The sequence below is a fragment of the Acomys russatus genome, chromosome 8 (assembly GCF_903995435.1).
Source record: "Acomys russatus chromosome 8, mAcoRus1.1, whole genome shotgun sequence".
Lineage (NCBI taxonomy): Eukaryota > Metazoa > Chordata > Mammalia > Rodentia > Muridae > Acomys > Acomys russatus.
This window is the reverse complement of record NC_067144.1, coordinates 8,886,458-8,902,227: the sequence shown is the minus strand read 5'-3', so window position 1 is coordinate 8,902,227 and position 15,770 is coordinate 8,886,458. Positions and strand designations below refer to the sequence as shown.

Genomic DNA, 15,770 nt, shown 5'->3' with positions numbered 1-15,770 from the left:
TGGGGAGATTACTGAATCTGGGCTCTGCAGGGATCCGGTTCTAGTTCGGTTCTCCTTGCTGGCCCATTCTCTAGCGGTTGTCTGCAGAGAACTTTGTCGGAGAATGGCTTTGAGATCTTGGGCAAGGGCTTGTTCTGGGAGCCCCAGTTTCCTTCACGGTGAATCCTGACGTTGTAAAGATAAGGTGCGATGACGAGTGGGAAAGCCTGAGTGGTTTGTAAAGCATGCAAGCTGAATGCTGGTGGAGCTTCCGTATCTGCACTGTCTGGAGGGAGGTGGCCATCAGCTTGAACATTAGCCCCCACCCCAGAGGAGTTGTGGGACCTGCTGAGACCAGTTGGCTGACAGAGAAGTGAATCCTTAGAGAGGTGTTTGTTGAGGGAAACAGGCTTAGGGGTAAGAAGAAGCCCTTGGCCAGCCTGACAGTGGACATAGAAAGGCTGCCTTCCTTTGTTTGCTTCGGGTCGGTCCTCATCTGGAGTGAGTCATTGCCACTTGTCATGGTGAAATGGCAAATCTGGACTTCCGGTGGTTCCAAAAGTCTGTGACTGGAAATCCACAAGTGAGCTGGTGGTGGAAGCGCAGCCTGAATATTCCAGAAGGCTTTGTGGATCACTTCCATGGGGAAGGAAGCAATAGAAAGTTAGTATTTTTTTTTTTTTCAAAAAGAAGTTAGTATTTATTTTTTTAAAAAGCAGGAGAAAGTTAGTATTTATTTTTAAATGTTAGTATTTATTTACAAAAAAAAAAAAAAAAAAAAAAAGGCAGTAATCGGACTTGGGTGAGGACCAAATGAAAGATTTTTACTCTGAATTTGGATGCACTCAGGAAGAAATAGGTTCTTTTGTCTTTTTCTGTCCTCTCTCTTCCCCCATTTCCTACCCCAGCCCTGCTCGCTCACATGCACGTATTAACCTTGAGGCTGATGAGAGTCTGACTGGCACTTGGCACCACAGAGAAATGTCTGAGTGTTTGGTTACAGACTCAAGGCAACCTCACGTTTTAGAGTGCTCCTTTGGTAAGACCCAGCAGCGTGGAATAGGACAAAGTTTGTAAGGTAGAAGGAGCTTAAAACTGAGATTCACCCACCTCAGGGTGCTGCCTTCCTGCCTGCTCTGCAGCACGTAGGCTGACTTGGAAAGAGGGCAGGAATCTGAGCCAGAAGACCTAGGGCCAGTCAACTGTCAACTATCTACGTGGCCCAACATGACCTCACTGGCCTTAGGCCCCTTTACCCGGAAAACAGCTTTGAAAGGGCTGCGCTGTTAACTGAGAGGACAGAGTCCCACTATATTATTGTCCTGCTTTGCAGCCCCTAAAGGAAAAGTCTTGCACCTATGCTTTTGTTTTTCGAGACAGGGTTTCTCTGTGTTAGCCTTGGCCATCCTGGACTCGGTTTGTAGACCAGGCTGACCTGGAACTGACAGCGATCTGCCTGCCTCTGCCTCCTCAGGTGCACCACCACGCTGGCTGCACCTACGCTTAAAAAAAATTTTTTTTAAAGAGAAACCAGTGTGGAGAAAGTACATGTTTCATTAACCCCCTTGAAGGCTCTCTGGCCAGTTCTCAGATTAACCACACAGTTAAATCTAGCCAGCAGAAGGTCAAACTTGGAAGCTCTGGTCAGTCCTCTGTCTAGTTTTAGACCTGGAAACAGAGGGGAGGGGACACTTTGAAAAGGAGGGCAAAGATACTCAAGGAATGCATAAACACGGCGTCTCGGGTTTTATTCTGTAGAGTTGTATTCAGTCTGAAGTGCTCCAGAGAATCAGGAAACACTGCCTGGCTGTTTATCCTGGACAAGTCATTTGAACCCTGAGTCTCAGTTTCATCACCAGTGAAATAGGGATAAAGATATTGGCCCTATCAACCTTGTGGAATCATTCGAAGACTTGAAAGATAATATTTTTAGCAAAGGCTTGAATAGCTTCCAGTGTTTTTAGGTCCCTGAAGAATCATTATCATTAATATTGAAAGACCTACTTATTTTTTTCCATAAACTCAAATGGCCTTTTGATGTGTGTGTATAACACACACACACACACACACACACACACACACATACTCACCCTGGGAAAGGAAATATATGTACACAGGTGTCTGTAATTAATGTATGCAATGGTATCCCTTATCCATAAGGATAAGACACTGTTACCAAAAGTGCCTGTTGTTTCTATAAGAACAGAGCTGGAATATGCTTGCTGGCTTGTAGGAAAACCGCACCAGCTGGCAGGCTGCGGCTATCAAAGCAAAGCTAACTACGTGTGTCCTAAATTAAGACTGGAGTGGACAGTCTTGCGCTCATTTACTCAATCTCTGTTTTGCTCTCTTCTTTGCAGTTTTAAAGCAAAAGTTTGGACTGTGAAAGCAAGGCATTGGGTGAGTAAATCAAGTTATATGCTCTAAGACTTGTAGATGAATTATTTCTGTTGAATTTTAACCATGCAAGCGTGTGTGTGTGTGTGTGTGTGTGTGTGTGTGTGTGAGAGAGAGAGAGAGAGAGAGAGAGAGAGAGAGAGAGAGAGAGAGAGAGAGAGAGAGAGAGAAGTCTGCCACCTCTCACTTGAAAAAAAAAAAGGATAATAAATTCTGTCCGGATAGATCTCAGCCTTCACCCCTCCGACCCTACTCTAACTGGCTTAATGCTGTTGTAAGGTATTATTCATTCATTCCATTGTTTATTCTTAGCTCAGGCTAACCTGGTTGCCCACACTGCCAGCATTATGCTAGTGCTAAGTACTCAAACTATTGAACCGAACAACTCACAATCGCAGAACATGGGAGGAATAATGAAATGGCATCCTGGTAAAAATAGCTGTGCTTTTTTTTTTCCTTTCTTCTTCTTATAAAGAACCTATTACGATCTAGGCACATATTTCTAATTTTAAAAACCACATAGGTATTGCTGTTCCTCTTTTTGGAAAACTAAACCCCAGAAACAGTAACAGCATAGTCCAAGTAACAGAGCTGGTAAAAAGGCAAAGCTAGCTGGGTGACTCTCCAGGAGTGGTTTTCTTCATTGCACCATACTCAAAGCCTCTCAGTGCTTGGCAGAGCCTTTAGTACGCGGAAAAACACAAACAGTCCTTCCCTTCCCCTTTCCCCTAAAGAGCTTCCTACCCTAGCTTTTATTCTCCCCAGTTGACTGCTAGGAAAAGTAATGTCCAGAGATGGGCTCTGAATTGTCCACTAGTTACCCGAGTTGCATTCGATACCTCAGCAGGTTAAGCCATCTGCTTGGGACTCCTGGTGAGCGGGGACCAGGTTCCCAAGGACTAATAGGAGTTTCAACTTCTGTTCAGGCGAACACGACATGGCCTCCCCAGCTGACAGCTGTATCCAGTTCACCCGCCACGCGAGTGATGTTCTTCTCAACCTTAATCGTCTCCGCAGTCGGGACATCTTGACTGATGTTGTCATCGTGGTGAGCCGCGAGCAGTTCAGAGCCCATAAGACAGTGCTCATGGCCTGTAGGTGAGTAGGAGGAGGAGGAGGAGTAGTCTTGGCGTGAAGGGTGACCCACATGAAAGGAGGGTGTTGAGATTGGAAGCTGGCGAGATGAATATGTAGGCCCATCTCTGTCTGAGATGACCTTCCCTTAGTCTCCAGATCTCAGCACATGGCCTTGTGATATGGACTCTTGGGAAACAAATGAACAAATACACCCTTGGAAGAGCATTTCTGTTCCAACAGCACAGTGGGTGAAGGAATCATACTCCCCAGGACAAGGTGTGTCTGAGGCCAGCAGAGAGTACCTTAAGTTAATCCCATGAGGATGAAAGGCAAAAGAAAACTTCTAAATAGTGTGGCCAAGCTTGAAAGCCATTGGCCTTCTATGCCACAACTGTACTTTATTATTTTTTTTGAAATGTATATTTTTTGTTTTTTGAGATATGGTTTCTCTGCATTTATCCCTGGCTGTCCTGAAACTCTCTCTCTGTAGACCAGGCTGGCCTTGAACTCACAAAGGTCTGCTGGCATCTGCCACCCAAGTTCTGGGATTAAAGTTGCACACCACTACTGCCCTAGAAAAATTAAATTTTTTGCAACAAGGTTTAATATAGACGAAGCTGGCATTGAACACATTACCTAGCTATGGGTGGCCTTGAAATTCTGATTCTCTCACTTCAAGTGCTGGAAATTATAGGTATGAGCCACCATGTCCAGATGATTGTGCTTAATTTATATTATAACTGTATTTCTGTGGTTTAAGCATAGAGTGAGTAAGCCATCTAATTTTTCATATTTTCCCACATTTCAAGTTTTCTGGACCATATTGTATTAAGCCATTTCTAAGGCCTTCCTATTATCTGTCTGTTGAAGATGACACTGTGTCTTCATTTTGTAGATAGCGATAGCAAGGCACAGGTCTGTGCAGTGATACAGAGAATTTAGCCAACGTCTAAAAACAGCACTTAAAAAAATAGTGTGAAGGGCTGGTGAGATGGCTCAATGGGTAAAGGCACCTGCCACCAAGTCTGATGACCTAAGTTCAACCTCAAGACCCACATGATGGAAAGAGAGTATTCTCACGAGTTGTCCTCTGCCCTCCAGTCTCATGCCATAGCATATTCACACACACACACACACACACACACACACACACACACACACACACACACACGTAAATTTAAAATATGAAGAACAGTAGTTTATAGAGATATAAAATAATTGCTAGTATTTAGTATTTACTGTGTGCCAAGCGTCAGGCTACACCCCTAAATATTTTCATTTTCATTCTTGCCGTAACCCTATTAAGTACATACACGAATATTCGCTTGCTTAGCAGTTAGGGAAATCAAGGCACAAAGAAGTCAAGGATATTAGCCACAGTTAAAGAGCTGCTTACCAAGGAAGGCCTGGTTCACTTCTGGCAGCCTACCCAGAACGAGTAGACTTGAGATGACAGTCTAGTCTAGAATTTTAGTTTTAACTGACTAGACAACATGAGCCGAAGGCATGGCTTGGGATTAGACTTGAATCTTCTAGAAATAATTGACCTTCTGGTAATCTTTGGGCTTCAAGCAAGGCAGTGGAGTATAAATATGGATATATCTTTGTCACCCATTCCCAACTTGCTTGCCCCTCGTGTATCAGACGTTTTTTTTTTAAAATAAAGCGAAGGAGATACGCGTGCCAAACACATGAAGTAAAAATGGTAGCTGCGGGTGAGTGTTAAGTTAGACAAAAGGAAAGCAGTGCAGTGGCTCCAACAGTATCCCCATCCTTGGCTATCTCAGTTTCCCCATTTGTAAATGTGGAACACGGTGGTACACATCTCGAAGGATTAGGGAGAACCGCAGGCTGATGTAAATGTGCAAAATGCAGAAGGGATCCCTGGGATAGACTAAGCTTTCCACAAGTAGAGGTTATTAGGAAGTGCCATGGCGTTTTGGGATCTGCGCTGTAGAAAGACAAGACATTCAGATGCTTTCCGACCACTCCAGTGCCACCTCTACTTTTTTTTTTTTTTTTTTTTTTTTTTTTTTACAGTGGCCTGTTCTACAGCATCTTCACTGACCAGTTGAAATGCAACCTTAGTGTAATCAATCTGGATCCTGAGATCAACCCTGAGGGTTTTTGCATCCTCTTGGACTTCATGTACACGTCAAGGCTCAACCTGCGGGAGGGCAACATCATGGCTGTGATGGCCACAGCCATGTACCTGCAGATGGAACATGTGGTGGACACATGCAGGAAGTTCATCAAAGCCAGGTGAGCCACTGCCTAGGTAAACACTGTGGATCCAGAAAAGCTGGGTCCACATCAGAAGTCACGCGTGCTGGGGGTAGCGTCCACGATGCACGGTTCCTCGAGTTCTACAATCACTGCACATTTGTGCTCTCTGCTCATGTACTCTCGGCATATGTCATACCTTGCAGCAGATTAGATGTGTATGCCCTGTGTACCCCCCAAAATCACCCACCTCCACCCGATTTTCTTTTAGTCTCTTTCTTCCCACTCACCCTTGCAAGGCCCCAGACTGGAAGTCATTTTTTTTCTGACTTCCCCGCCTCATCTGTGTTTGGCAGGCAGCATTTTGCATTTCCTCCTGACCTCCCTTCCCTTAGCGTTTGTCTGCATGTGCTAGTTCGTCTTTAGACTTCTACTGTAACTATTTATACATGGGCCTTAGTTCCCTACCAAAGCACAGTTTACGGAGCAGCGTTGTTCTTCATCAAATGGTCACACCCCCATGTGGGAGGACACTTAAGGAACAGAAGTGAGCTCACTGGCTCTGACCCTCACCCGAAGGGTAGGAGACATGACCATTATCAGAAGGCAAGCATCCTGAGAGTCAAAGTGAAGGTCCTTGGTAAATGGGGCACTTACTTGAGGCTTCACTTCTTCAGAACCACTTGACTCGGCAGTTTTTTGTTTTTGTTTTTTTCTTTTTAATAGCTGCCTCTCCTTCCTTAACAGAAGAAGGGATTTCTAGTCTGTGTTTGACCACTTCCAGGGACCTCACATTCTCAGAGCCGTACCATATACCTCGGGGAGTTGGAAAGTCCTTCTTTAAAGCCTCTCGTGAGTGATCTGGCTCCGTTAACTCCCACTTTCTGATTCTAGCTCTGTTAGTGGAGACCTTGTGGAGCTGTCCTACTTTTTTTTTTTTTTTTTTTTTTTTTTCACCCACATAAGTCCCTTTAAGTACTTGCAGCCAATGTTTTTGTCTCCAGCGGGTGATAATGGCTGCATGTTCATCGTGGGCTTCATTTGAGAGCGCTTTACACAGGCCAGGCCTTGCGCTCTGAACAGTTAAGCAACTTGCTTCAGGTCAGAGCTGGGTTTACAAATCAGGCCAGGTTGCTCCAGAGCCAGGGCTTCTGCGCTGGCCGCTGCCTACTCTCCTTCATCAAACTCTGTGTGAATCTCTTGAACATATGGGGAAGGTCTTTTACATGGTACACTATAGTACCAACACTATTCATTCTTCTCTCCCTTTTTCCATGTGTATAAAATGGCCTGCTTTTCCTTGCAGGATTTTTTTTTTTTTTTTTTCACCTGTGAAATGAGATAAGGGCTTTAAAAGCTTTAGGTAGAGTCCATATAATTCTACATTATCAGAAGACTTAACAGTTCCCAAGACTGTGAGTGTGAGGCGGGCCTCACATTTACAAGACTGTGCCAGGCATCTTCTTCGGCTCCCCAAACTACAGCCCAGATAGCTCGACTTCTGGGTCTAAATGCCCTATAATTGTGTTTCCCTACTCCAGAGCCACATCTCCCATGTCTAGCTGACTCAAGCACAGATGTGCTTACATAACAGTGTCACTGCAAGGTCATCTGCTTAACAGTTCTAATTTTGGGTCTTTTTTTTTTTTTTTTTTCTGTTTTTTTTTTTAATCCCCCACAGTGAAGCAGAAATTGTCCCAGCACTTAAGCCTCCTCGTGAAGAGTTCCTGAACAGCCGGATGCTAATGCCCCATGACGTCATGCCTTATCGAGGCCGTGAGGTTGTGGAGAACAATTTGCCACTAAGAAATAATCCTGGGTGTGAAAGCAGAGCATTTGCCCCTAGCCTGTACAGTGGCCTGTCAACACCACCAGCCTCATATCCTATGTACAGCCATCTTCCCCTCAGCAGCTTCCTCTTCTCTGATGAGGAGCTGCGAGATGCGCCCCGCATGCCTGTGGCCAACCCTTTTCCCAAGGAGCGGGTTCTCCCCTGTGACGGTGCCAGGCCAGTCCCCAGTGAGTACAGCAGGCCAGCCATGGAAGTGTCCCCCAGCTTGTGCCACAGCAACATCTACTCGCCCAAGGAGGCAGTCCCAGAGGATGCCCGGAGTGATATGCACTACAGTGTGGCTGAGGGCCCCAAGCCTGCTGCCCCTTCTGTCCGGAATGTTCCATACTTCTCCTGTGACAAAGCCAGCAAAGAAGAAGAGAGGCCTTCCTCAGAGGATGAAATCGCCCTGCATTTCGAGCCCCCCAATGCACCTTTGAACCGGAAGGGTCTGGTTAGTCCCCAGAGTCCCCAGAAATCCGACTGCCAGCCCAACTCACCCACGGAGTCCTGCAGCAGCAAGAACGCCTGCATCCTTCAGGCCTCTGGCTCCCCTCCAGCCAAGAGTCCCACTGACCCGAAAGCCTGTAACTGGAAGAAATATAAGTTCATTGTGCTCAACAGCCTCAATCAGAATACCAAACCAGAGGGCTCTGAGCAGGCCGAACTGGGTCGCCTCTCCCCTCGAGCCTACCCTGCCCCGCCTGCCTGCCAGCCGCCTATGGAGCCTGCGAACCTTGATCTCCAGTCTCCAACCAAGCTCAGTGCCAGTGGGGAGGACTCTACCATCCCCCAAGCCAGCCGGCTCAATAACATCGTGAACAGGTGATTTCAGAGGCCCTGTGGGTCTAAGGTCAGGGGCTTCCCCAGCACAGTTCTGGGGGTGTCATAGCCTCTGATGGATGCAGAATGCAGGGCTATTTTATTTTCTGTCTGAAATGCTTCGGGGGGTGTGCTGGTGGGGTTAGTACCAGAGTGAGTTAGCCTGAGTCAGAAGGCATAGTACGGCTGAAGTTGTGTTTTTCTTTCATTTTGTTTTGTTTTTCATAGCAAGAGCGAGCATTCCCTTGTGTGGGAGAAAAGCATTCCACAAATCCCAAAGGCACTTCCTGTGGTCTTGAAGGAGCAGGGAACCCCTCTTTTAGCCTGAGAGAGGCTGTGGGCTACAGGCCCGAGGAGAAGCAATCAGGCCTGGAAGTGGAAGTTGGCAGCTCACTTGTTGACTTCTGCCAGTAGAAGGCCCTGAGCCTCAGAGGTGCAGAAGGCAATTCTAGCCTGTGGGCTTGCCTGAGCCCACAGAAAGAGGTCAGCATGGACATCACGTGGACCACTCTCCCCACATGGGCACTGAGGCTCCTTTTTTTTCTGTCCACAGGTCCCTCACAGGCTCCCCCCGAAGCAGCAGTGAGGGCCACTCACCACTCTACATGCACCCCCCAAAGTGCACATCCTGTGGCTCTCAGTCCCCACAGCATACAGAGATGTGCCTCCACACCGCGGGCCCCACGTTCCCCGAAGAAATGGGAGAAACCCAGTCAGAGTATTCGGATTCGAGCTGTGGTGAGCCCCTTTCGCCTCCTCCCTCTCACTGCCTAGTAGACGGGAGGGCCCCCTCAGCTCCCTCAAGATTTGGGTTTCCATTTTATTTATGCTGCCGTCTCTGGGACATGACCCAGGTTAGAAGTACTCACCATCACCAGAAATATAGCCCTCCCTCCCTTTCTGCCTCCCAGGAACCCGGCTGATTCAAGCAAGCCATCAGGTGTAGGTGTTAAACTAGGGTTAACTGCAGTGGCTAAGGAGTCTTCAGTTTTGTCTCAGCACAGTGCCCTGCAGAGCTGCTGGAGCCCCCTGAGCTTTTTCTAGCCTGTCTGTGGCAAAACTACTATACTGACCTGGGTCCACAATAGCATTTCCTGGTAGGCTGCAGATTACCTGTGGATGCACATTTGGCTTTAGTCAGATGTTGAGTCTTAGCATGGTTGGAGGTATTTAGAGCATGTTTGCTGACTTAAGCTAGTTGAACTAAATTATTAAGTTAAGATGTCCGTATAGTCAGTATTGGTTCCATCAGGTTTTAACCTGGTAAAAAAGTCTCACTCTCCCCAGGAAATACCTAATCAGGGTTAAATTGCAGTGATATACCATTCTCAAATGATGGGAAAAATGAAGAAGTTGCTTAGAGTGAGCAGCTTAGCCTATAAAGGGTCACAGATCAGAGGGAGAATGGGGACTCTGCGTGCCAGTCCCCAGATGATTGTCTTGTTCTGCGGTCCAGTTCCTATCACTGATCCCCCCCCCTTTTTTTTAAACCATCTCCTTTGGTGTCCCAGTATTACAGATGGGTTTTGAAGACATGAAACCCAGATGGGTACAAAGATGGTCACGGAGGTTTTGCCACTTAGGCAATTAAAAGATAATTGGATTAGATCTGTGTCTCATGTCCCCATAATTTGTTGTCCTTTCTTGTTCAGTCTAATGTGTCCCTGCAAGTAGGCAGGACAAGGATTGTCTCCTTTTACTTTTGGAGACAAGGCACAGAGGCTTAGAGAGGTCTAGCCCCAGGGCTGCTGGGTAGGACTAGAAGTTGAACTTTGAACTGATAAGAAAACACATCTCAAAGCTCCCGAGGAGAAAAGCTAAGCTGTCCTCATATTGGTGAGGCCATATGACAGCCTCTGGAGCGAAATGTCTCTCGACCTTAAGATTTAGTTTGTCTCCCGTCTCTCTCGTCCATGAATGAGACTCTAAATGCTAAGAAAAATAAAAGTCCCACTGGTCTTATGGGTTCCCGTTAAGTGTCCGGTGAGGAGCCTGGGGTCCAGTGAGACACTGGCATAGTTCCGGAGGAGGGATGCTTTTGAGCTCTACCCTGCCTCCTCATGCTGACATGGTCCCACTCCATGCTCTGCAGAGAATGGGGCCTTCTTCTGCAATGAATGTGACTGCCGTTTCTCTGAGGAGGCCTCGCTCAAGAGGCACACGCTACAGACGCACAGTGACAAACCATACAAGTGTGACCGCTGCCAGGCCTCCTTCCGCTACAAAGGCAACCTCGCCAGCCACAAGACCGTCCACACGGGTATGGCCTTGTCTCATCCTGAGCGCTTCAGTTAGGGGTTACAGACAGGGGCTCTTAGGATAAGTCTGGGGACTTGGTTGGAGTGAGGCAGGAAGCAGGCCCCACCCTGGCTTCAACCAGGGCAGTGGGGTTCTCAACCTGTGGGCTGGGGGTCGTGACCCCTTTGTGGGGGTTGTAACCCCTTCGTGGGGGGGGGTCAAATAACAACACCTTTCACAGGGGGCACATATCAGATATCCTGCATATCAGATATTCACCTTATGGTTCATAACAGTAGCAAATTTTACAGTTATGAAGTAGCAATGACTGTAATTTTATGCCTGGGGCTCACCACAACATGAGAAACTGTATTAAAGGGTCTTGGTGTTAGGAAGGTTGAGAGCCACTGAGCTAGTGGACTAACCTTGTCTTGTCTCTCCCAGTCTTTTTATTCCTTGTGTTTCCTCTGTGATTTTTGTCCTGTTTCTCTGCCTTTGCTGGGGCTAGAAGTTTTAATCCCCCTGGTTGAGTGAAGAGATAAAAGGCAAAATAGGTTGGGTTTGGGTAAAGCCAGCTAAAAATAAAACCCTCCTGACGTCCATCCCTCACGGACTTACCAAGCCACTTATATTCTTTTTCCTGGGACACTTCTCGCAACCTCGTTGTTGTGGGCATTAACTAGCTCTCAGACCTTTCCGTGGCCCCATTATCCCTAAAACTTTCCATGGTGGAAGGCTCAGGCGTGGATTGGTTTTCTCTGCCAGGCCCCTGCTCAGCCCCACACCCCGCCTTCCTTGCAGATGGAATACAGCTGTAGTTGCCACAAGCGGAAAAGTATGTTCTGAGAGAGAAACTAGAGCAGTCTGATTGTATCTCCCTGGTGACTGAGTGGATGGATTATTGCCTCTGTCTGACCAAGGGAAGAGCCAGAAGAGTCTTCCCAGATTGTCTAAATCAGCCTTGCCTAGTCAGAGAGGGAAACTGAGGCCCAGAGAAGGGTGGCAGCTTACTCAAACCCTACAGATGACCCTAATGACAACAGTAGTTCTGCAGGTCAGGATTCCTGAAACCTCCCTCACTATGTATGTCCGGCTTCCCTGTCACCATGCCCAACTGCTTGTTTCTTGGTCTTGTTCCCCTGCTAGGTGTGATGTTGTGTGTGGCAGGGCCCTATATCAGTGGTTCTCAACCTTTGGCTTGTGACCCCTTGTGGGCATTGAATGACCTTTTCAGAGGGGTCATCTAAGAGCATCAGAAAACAGTATTACGATTCCTAACTGTAGCCAAATTAGTTATGAAGTAGCAATGAAAATAATTTGGGGGCAGGGGAATGTCACCACAACAGGAAGAACCGTATTTAAAGGGTCGAGGTGTTAGGAAGATTGCTAACCTCTGCCCTAAATTCCCTCTCTGACCTCTGTTGTAGAGAAGGGAATAAGTGGCCTCAGATGGGAGTAGTTGCCTTGAGGTTAAGGGTCAGCATTGACCTCTATTTAATGTGACTCCTTTTTCCATTTTGTCTCGGGAATAGGTGAGAAACCCTATCGCTGCAACATCTGTGGCGCGCAGTTCAACCGGCCAGCCAACCTGAAGACGCACACTCGAATTCACTCTGGAGAAAAGCCCTACAAATGTGAAACCTGTGGGGCCAGGTTTGTGCAGGTGAGCAGGGTAGCTTGGAAAAGGGACCCGGTGCGGGTGAGGACCTGGTCACAGGCAGGCAGTGCCACCTGGCCTGGCTGGCTGCACCTCTCACGCCACGCTTCTTCTTCAGGTGGCCCACCTGCGTGCTCACGTGCTCATTCACACCGGAGAGAAACCGTACCCCTGTGAGATCTGCGGCACCCGCTTCCGGCACCTGCAGACTCTAAAAAGCCACCTGCGCATCCACACAGGAGAGAAACCTTACCATGTATGTAAACCCTGGGGCTCCTGGCTGACTGGGGAGGCAGGGATATGTATGGAGCAAGTAACCAGGAGAGCTGTTCATGCCAACCTCTAGTGTGTAGTGGACTAACGGTCAGGAGGTCTAGATCTGGGCCTGATTGTCCAAGTTTCCCCTATTCAACGATCCCAGGTCTCAGTGTGTTCGTTTGAAATGGAGGAGGCATTGGTCTGGGTGACGTAGGCCTTAGGAAAGGAGACATAGAATTGGATCATTCATTTCTTCCACAAATACTTGCTGAAAGTCTCCAGCATCCCGCTACACTAGATGTGTATGTAAGAGTGTCTAAGGTGTTAAAGGGGAGCTTAGACATAAGAGAAATATGGCAAAAAACCCCCACCAAAACCAGAACCAAAAACAAACATAGAAAACCCCGTTTTAAGAAAGAAAAGGCTAGGACTGGAAAGTGGTCCAGAAGTTAGTAGCACTTGCTGCTGTTTTGGAAGATGTGGGTTCAGTATCCAGCACTCAAATTGGGTCGTTCACAACCACCTTTAAATCCAGTTCAGGGGATACATCGCCCCCTTCTGGTCTCTCCAGGTACCCGCAAGCATGTGGTGTAGATACAGATAATCTATGCCTACATGTGAATAAAAACACATTCCAAAGAGAGAGCATTTGCCGGTGTGCTTAGTGCAGTGCTAAGAATAAGCCATTGGAATGGGTCGTGTCCCAGAGCAAAGTGTCAGCATGCCACAGCCTGCTGGCAAAGCTTTGAATGTTTCGTAAGCTAAAACTGTGATGCTGTAAATTGGGTGATGTAAATAAATTATAATTGGAGCGCAGCCACACTGATACTTTTATGTATTATATGGGCCTGCTGTGAGGCATCAATGGTAGCATTTCTGGTGCTGCAGGGCACAAGAACTAATCAATGATTCACTCACACCCAGATGTTAAGTATCTGAGTGTAGCAATTTTCATTCCCTTGTTTTAAGGCTTTGAATGAAAATCTCTCTACCTGTTTTTTGTTTGTTTGTTTGTTTTGTTTTGTTTTGTCTTGCAAACTAGTTATTTTCACCCTCAGGGTCTTACTTTCCTCATCTGTAAATTGATTTGGAAAATAGTACCTACTTCATAAAAGTGGCCATATTTAGGGAACTAATTCATTCGTTGCTTTGAGGCATACGAGCACATAGCTGTGTCATGAACTGCTAAGATTTCAGTCACGAAGGCAGTTGGCCCAATCCTTTAAAGGAGGGGAAACCCAAAGTCTTGATAGATGATACAGCCAGGATAGACTGCAGTGGGTGGCACAGGTGCAAGTCATCTGAAAAAGCATCTCCCAGCCTCAAGACTCTCCATGAATTTAGGCTAGTTCGTTCATATGTGCTCCTGTAGTCAGCATGACTTCACAGTTTTCTAAGGATGCATTCTGCTAGGTTATAGGTAGCCTATATTTTTTGGATGAGACGTACTCATCGCCTTCAAAGTATTAGTCACCTGATAAGGACGTTAATACACCCGGACAATTGTGGGGCAAGGCTGCAAACCTGAGAGCTGAGAAAAGACGGATTGCCGTATCTTAGGTTCAGAAATGTGTCATTAATTAGGGGAGTTGGCATCTGAACTTATCTTTTGCATGACACTTGTACTCATGCAATTAATTTGGGGAAGGACATCTCAAGCCTGAGGGATATATGAGTGGCAGGGAAGCCTGAGACATTTGCACAGTGTCTCCTCAAACTCCAGTGGAAGCCAAGATTCAGACTGCTTCTGAGTGGGAGGGGCTGCCCCCACCTGTCTGTCACAGAGACGGCTCTCCTCTGGGTTTTTGAGTTGATGATGACTAACCCTTTGCTTCTGTTGTCCCTCCAGTGTGAGAAGTGTAATCTGCATTTTCGTCACAAAAGCCAACTGCGACTTCATTTGCGCCAGAAGCATGGCGCCATCACCAATACTAAGGTGCAATACCGCGTGTCGGCCGCCGACCTGCCTCCGGAACTCCCCAAAGCCTGCTGAAGCATGGAGTGTTGACTCTCTTCCTCTCCGGCCCTTTCTCAGAATCTACCCAAAGGATGCTGTAACCCTTGACAAAGGTCATCCCATGATGTAGTGCCTCTCTCATCCACTAGTGCAAATCATAGTTGGGGGTGGGGGTGGGGGTGGGGTTTGCGGGATGGGGAGCCAAGGCAGCTCTCCTCCCCACACTGCCATAAAACATTAAGAAAATACTATTGCTTCTTCTCCTATGTGTAAGGCAAACCATGTCAGCAAACAGCAAAAATCGTTTTCTGTATCAGTGTAGGGGAGAATGCAAAAGTTCTGACTTGACCGGTTGCAACATGAGCAATGTAAATGTTCTGTGGGAACAGAGATCTCTTTTGTATGAAAATGTGTATTGTTTTAAAAGACAAGACTTCAGTATGTTGTCAAAGAGAGGGCTTTAATTTTTTTAACCAAAGGTGAAGGAATATATGGCAGAGTTGTAAATATATAAATATATATATATAATATAAATATATAAACCTAAAAAGATATATTGAAAATATAAAACTGCGTTAAAGGCTCGATTTTGTATCTGCAGGCAGACACGGATCTGAGAATCTTTATTGAGAAAGAGCACTTAAGAGACTATTTTAAGTATTGCGTCTGTATAAGTAAGAAAATATTTTGTCTAAAATGCCTCAGTGTATTTGTATTTTTTTGCAAGTGAAGGTTTACAATTTACAAAGTGTGTATTAAAAACAAAAAGAACAAAAAAAAAAAGCTGCAGAAGGAGAAATGTATACTTTTGTTCTAGTTTTCAGTTTGTATATACCTGTAACGTGTCCTCACGGTGCCTTTTTTCACGGATGTTTTCAATGATGGATGAGCGTGCGCCATCCCTTTTTTTGAAGTGTAGGCAGACACAGGGACTTGAAGTTGTCACTAACTAAACTCTCTTTGGGAATGTTTGGCTCCTCCCACATTCTGCGTCATGCTTGTTATTATAATTACTCCGGAGACAGGGTTTGGCTGTGTCTAAACTGCATTATTGCGTTGTAAAATATAGCTGTATAAATATAAGAATAAAACATTGAAAAGTCAAGCTAGCTTTTTTTCTGAGGCTCTGTTTTTACACGGAGATCCTAGCGGGGCCAGCCTCCTTGTCCCAGTGGGAAATGTCCTAGGAGGTGGAGGGGCTGCCAGCCAGGGAGGTGTTGGAGAGGAACATTGCTTGAGACCACACTGAGGTTTGTTCCCAGTCCTTTCTGCCTGTGTTGGTCCTGGACACCCGCATCAGCTGCAGACCCCAGACACGGGGCCTGAAGGTC

At 46.5% G+C, this 15,770-nt stretch overlaps 1 protein-coding gene across 1 annotated transcript; it reads left to right on the top strand.

The window, feature by feature from the left end:
• Positions 1–2,874: 2,874 nt before the first annotated feature.
• Bcl6 (BCL6 transcription repressor) lies at positions 2,875–15,551 on the top strand. The gene is made up of 8 exons (XM_051150785.1): positions 2,875–3,474; positions 5,494–5,715; positions 7,358–8,332; positions 8,883–9,067; positions 10,422–10,589; positions 12,100–12,230; positions 12,343–12,480; positions 14,332–15,551. The coding sequence occupies exons 1-8, from the start codon at positions 3,314–3,316 to the stop codon at positions 14,473–14,475; spliced, it is 2,124 nt and encodes a 707-aa protein (XP_051006742.1). The 5' UTR covers positions 2,875–3,313; the 3' UTR covers positions 14,476–15,551.
• Positions 15,552–15,770: the final 219 nt, after the last annotated feature.